The sequence below is a fragment of the Oncorhynchus gorbuscha genome, linkage group LG14 (assembly GCF_021184085.1).
Source record: "Oncorhynchus gorbuscha isolate QuinsamMale2020 ecotype Even-year linkage group LG14, OgorEven_v1.0, whole genome shotgun sequence".
Lineage (NCBI taxonomy): Eukaryota > Metazoa > Chordata > Actinopteri > Salmoniformes > Salmonidae > Oncorhynchus > Oncorhynchus gorbuscha.
In genome coordinates, this window is record NC_060186.1 from 4,072,469 (window position 1) to 4,077,764 (window position 5,296).

The window sequence follows — 5,296 nt, forward strand, 5'->3', positions numbered from 1 at the left end:
GCTAGCTAGGCTTAACTACCTTGCTGGCTAGCTAGGCTTAACTACCTTGCTGGCTAGCTAGGCTTAACTACCTTGCTGGCTAGCTAGGCTTAACTACCTTGCTGGCTAGCTAGGCTTAACTACCTTGCTGGCTAGCTAGGCTTAACTACCTTGCTGGCTAGCTAGGCTTAACTACCTTGCTGGCTAGCTAGGCTTAACTACCTTGCTGGCTAGCTAGGCTTAACTACCTTGCTGGCTAGCTAGGCTTAACTACCTTGCTGGCTAGCTAGGCTTAACTACCTTGCTGGCTAGCTAGGCTTAACTACCTTGCTGGCTAGCTAGGCTGAACTACCTTGCTGGCTAGCTAGGCTTAACTACCTTGCTGGCTAGCTAGGCTTAACTACCTTGCTGGCTAGCTAGGCTTAACTACCTTGCTGGCTAGCTAGGCTTAACTACCTTGCTGGCTAGCTAGGCTTAACTACCTTGCTGGCTAGCTAGGCTTAACTACCTTGCTGGCTAGCTAGGCTTAACTACCTTGCTGGCTAGCTAGGCTTAACTACCTTGCTGGCTAGCTAGGCTTAACTACCTTGCTGGCTAGCTAGGCTTAACTACCTTGCTGGCTAGCTAGGCTTAACTACCTTGCTGGCTAGCTAGGCTTAACTACCTTGCTGGCTAGCTAGGCTTAACTACCTTGCTGGCTAGCTAGGCTTAACTACCTTGCTGGCTAGCTAGGCTTAACTACCTTGCTGGCTAGCTAGGCTTAACTACCTTGCTGGCTAGCTAGGCTTAACTACCTTGCTGGCTAGCTAGGCTTAACTACCTTGCTGGCTAGCTAGGCTTAACTACCTTGCTGGCTAGCTAGGCTTAACTACCTTTGCTGGCTAGCTAGGCTTAACTACCTTGCTGGCTAGCTAGGCTTAACTACCTTGCTGGCTAGGCTTAACTACCTTGCTGGCTAGCTAGGCTTAACTACCTTGCTGGCTAGCTAGGCTTAACTACCTTGCTGGCTAGCTAGGCTTAACTACCTTGCTGGCTAGCTAGGCTTAACTACCTTGCTGGCTAGCTAGGCTTAACTACCTTGCTGGCTAGCTAGGCTTAACTACCTTGCTGGCTAGCTAGGCTTAACTACCTTGCTGGCTAGCTAGGCTTAACTACCTTGCTGGCTAGCTAGGCTTAACTACCTTGCTGGCTAGCTAACTACCTTGCTGGCTTAACTAACCCTTGCTGGCTAGCTAGGCTTAACTACCTTGCTGGCTAGCTAGGCTTAACTACCTTGCTGGCTAGCTAGGCTTAACTACCTTGCTGGCTAGCTAGGCTTAACTACCTTGCTGGCTAGCTAGGCTTAACTACCTTGCTGGCTAGCTAGGCTTAACTACCTTGCTGGCTAGCTAGGCTTAACTACCTTGCTGGCTAGCTAGGCTTAACTACCTGCTGGCTAGCTAGGCTTAACTACCTTGCTGGCTAGCTAGCTTAACTACCTTGCTGGCTAGCTAGGCTAACTACCTTGCTGGCTAGCTAGGCTTAACTACCTTGCTGGCTAGCTAGGCTAACTACCTTGCTGGCTAGCTAGGCTAACTACCTTGCTGGCTAGCTAGGCTAACTACCTTGCTGGCTAGCTAGGCGAACGTTAACGAAGTGAAAGGTGTGATAAGGACAGGGCTGCTTACTTGGTGAAGTGTACTTTATTTACTTATTCAACTATGCTGTCGCTGGCTGTGGAAAACTACTCACTGTCAAGTCACCATGGTTACTGTTTCTCACATTGTGACGTAGGGCTGAATGATGCTCAGTGAGCAGTCCATAGAGCGCCCTCTTCAGACGGATTTGTTTATTCTATCTATATAATATCTGCGCTTTAGCTGTGGAATAAAGATACAAATATTTTTGTAAAAGACTCATATCAGCCGATATATATATATATATATATATATATTGGTCAATCAAATGTATTTATAAAGCCCCTTTTTGCATCAGCCGATGTCACAAAGTGCTTTACAGAAACTCTAAAACGCCTAAAACCCCAAACAGCAAGCAGATATAGAAGCACGGTGGCTAGGGAAAAACTCCCTAGAAAGGTCAGAACCGAGGAAGAAACCTAGAGGAACCAGGCTATCTGGGGTGGCCAGTCCTCTTCTAGCTGTGCCGGGTGGAGATTATAACTGAACGTGGCCAAGATGTTCAAATGTTCATAGATGACCTGCAGGCTCAGATAATAATAATCACATATTGGTCAACTGATTTTATAGGATCTCATCTTAACTAGACTAACTGCTGTGGGAAATGTATTTTCCTCACAAAAATGAGGGGGGGAAATGACAAAAATATTAATGCAATGATTTTACTGAGTTACAGTTCATATAAGGAATTTGGTCAATTGAAATGAATGCATTAGGCCCTAATCTATGGATTTCTCATGACTGGGCAGGGGTGCAGCCATAGGTTGGCCTGGGAGGGTGTAGGCCCACCCACTTGGAAGCCGGGCCCACCCACTGAGCAATCAGAATATTTTTTCCCCCCCAAAAGGCCTTTATTACAGACAGAAATTATGGTAGAGAAATGAACATTCAATCCCCTGGCAATGGCTTTGGTGCCAATTCCATGCTCCCTTAACTTCTGTGGTGTTGTGTGACAACTGCAATTCTTTTTAGACTGGCCCTTTATTGTCCCCAGCACAAGGTGCACCTATGTAATGATCATGGCGTTTAATCAGCTTCTTGATATGCCACACCTGTGAGGTGGATGGATTATCTTGGAAAAGGATAAATGTTCACTAACAGGAATGTAAATACATTTGTGCACAACATTTGAGAGAAATACACTTTTTGTCAGTATGCAACATTTCTGCATTATTTTCGCTCTGGATAAGAGCGTCTGCTAAATGACTTAAATGTAAATGTAAATTTCAGCTGTTGGGACCAACACTTTACATGTTGCATTTTATATTTTTGTTCAGGGTGTGTACACACACGTATGTATGTGTGTGTGTGTGTGTGCACATTGAACAAAAATCAAAAATGCAATTTGGTGTAATTGTGTGTGGTGGTCATTGACTTCTGCATTGTAGATCATGAGTTAAACTAACGCTGTCAAGATAAACGTAACTGTTGCAGTCACGCCCCCAGAGGGTTATAACCTCCATGGTCTCTTCCTGGTTAAATAAAGTGTGCCTTCGATCAACTAGACGTACAGTTGGTGGTGCTAATGTTTAAATATACCGTATGTGATCTCTAAACTAATACATCCTCTGTGTTCTTCTCTTTAGGTAATAAAGTAGATCTGGAGAAGGAGAGACATGTATCAGTTGAAGAGGCAGAAGGGTTCGTTTTGTCCCTCTTCTCCTGTAACTGTACCGTAGAGAGACCTTGTACAGCAGGGGGTGTTCAGTCTTGTCAGCTTATGGTGCTGTACTGCTTTGGCAATACCTTTTCATAACGTTGTCTAAACATGAAGTCCACAGCCTTCTTTTTGTTATGTGAACGTTGAATTGAATGGTGATTTGGTCGGAATATTGATAACTAACCAATCACCATTCAATTGTGTTGACAATGGAATGGTGATTGGTTCTAACGGATCGGTGTGTGTTTCTCTGTGGATTCCTCTCCTCCACAGGTATGCAGAGTCGGTGGGGGCAAAACACTATCACACATCAGCCAAACTAAACAAGGGGATAGAGGAACTCTTCCTTGACTTGTGTAAAAGTAAGCAGCCGTTCTCACATGTTATGGAATAGTGATGATGAATGGAATGGCTCCGGGTTCAGACAAAAATAAAATACTTGAAACGATTATATTATAATGGACCAAGTAGTGGGACTTCTGAATTTTGTAGATTGGACTTATAAAGCTTTTTGTTTGTAGGATGTTTGGCTTTTCTTGGTTGTAAGGACTTTCAGCTTTTGTTGGTAGGACTTTGTCTCCCCACAGTACTGACTCTCCCTCTCGTCTCCCCGCAGTACTGACTCTCCCTCTCGTCTCCCCGCAGTACTGACTCTCCCTCTCGTCTCCCCGCAGTACTGACTCTCCCTCTCGTCTCCCGCAGTACTGACTCCTCTCCTCTCGTCTCCCCGCAGTACTCTCCTCTCGTCTCCCGCAGTACTGACTCTCCCTCTCGTCTCCCCGCAGTACTGACTCTCCCTCTCGTCTCCCCGCAGTACTGACTCTCCCTCTCGTCTCCCCGCAGTACTGACTCTCCCTCTCGTCTCCCCGCAGTACTGACTCTCCCTCTCGTCTCCCCGCAGTACTGACTCTCCTCTCGTCTCCCCGCAGTACTGACTCTCCCTCTCGTCTCCCCGCAGTACTGACTCTCCCTCTCGTCTCCCCGCAGTACTGACTCTCCCTCTCGTCTCCCCCGCAGTACTGACTCTCCCTCTCGTCTCCCCGCAGTACTGACTCTCCTCTCGTCTCCCGCAGTACTGACTCTCCCTCTCGTCTCCCCGCAGTACTGACTCTCCCTCTCGTCTCCCCGCAGTACTGACTCTCCCTCTCGTCTCCCCGCAGTACTGACTCTCCTCTCGTCTCCCCGCAGTACTGACTCTCCCTCTCGTCTCCCCGCAGTACTGACTCTCCCTCTCGTCTCCCCTCAGTACTGACTCTCCCTCTCGTCTCCCCGCAGTACTGACTCTCCCTCTCGTCTCCCTCTCGTTGACAGGAATGATGGAGACGGCCCAAGCAGAGGAGAGGGCGAAGGGTAACGGAGCCAGCCAGTCAACGACATCACGAAGGGGGGTACAGATCGTGGACGATGACCCTCAAGCCGCCACGGCCGCGGGGGGCTGCTGCTCATCCGCTTAACCCCCCACGTCCCAACTTACCCCATCCTCCCTCTTTCCCCCCCTTAAGCAACCAGGACTGTTGCCTCCCCTCTCATCTCCCTCCTTATGACATGAAGACTGCTGTTCTCCCTCTGAGTCGTCATCCACTTTACTCACTACACTTCTCCCTCTATGGAACAATGTGCTTATATACCATTCTTTATACTGTAATATTCATTCATTGCCCCCCCCTCCTGAACCATCCATATGAGACCTCTGACCCCCCTCCTGACCCATCCATGTGAGACCTCTGACCCCCCTCCTCTGACCCATCCATGTGAGACCTCTGACCCCATCCATATTAGACCTCTGACCCCCCTCCTGACCCATCCATATGAGACTTCTGACCCCCCTTCTTACCCATCCATATGAGACCTCTGACCCCCCTCCTGACCCATCCATATGAGACCTCTGACCCCCTCCTGACCCATCCATATGAGACCTCTGACCCCTCCTGACCCATCCATATGAGACCTCTGACCCCCCTCCTGACCCATCCATGTGAGA

At 48.3% G+C, this 5,296-nt stretch overlaps 1 protein-coding gene across 1 annotated transcript in view; it reads left to right on the forward strand.

Moving 5' to 3' along the window:
- Positions 1 to 5,032, forward strand: part of LOC123995853 (ras-related protein Rab-21-like) — a 14,167-nt gene extending 9,135 nt beyond the window's left edge. The window contains exons 5-7 of the mRNA XM_046299532.1: positions 3,242 to 3,296; positions 3,589 to 3,677; positions 4,627 to 5,032. Coding sequence (XP_046155488.1) covers positions 3,242 to 3,296; positions 3,589 to 3,677; positions 4,627 to 4,769 — 287 coding nt within the window. The 3' untranslated portion in view covers positions 4,770 to 5,032. The remainder of the gene's footprint in view (positions 1 to 3,241; positions 3,297 to 3,588; positions 3,678 to 4,626) is intronic.
- Positions 5,033 to 5,296: the final 264 nt, after the last annotated feature.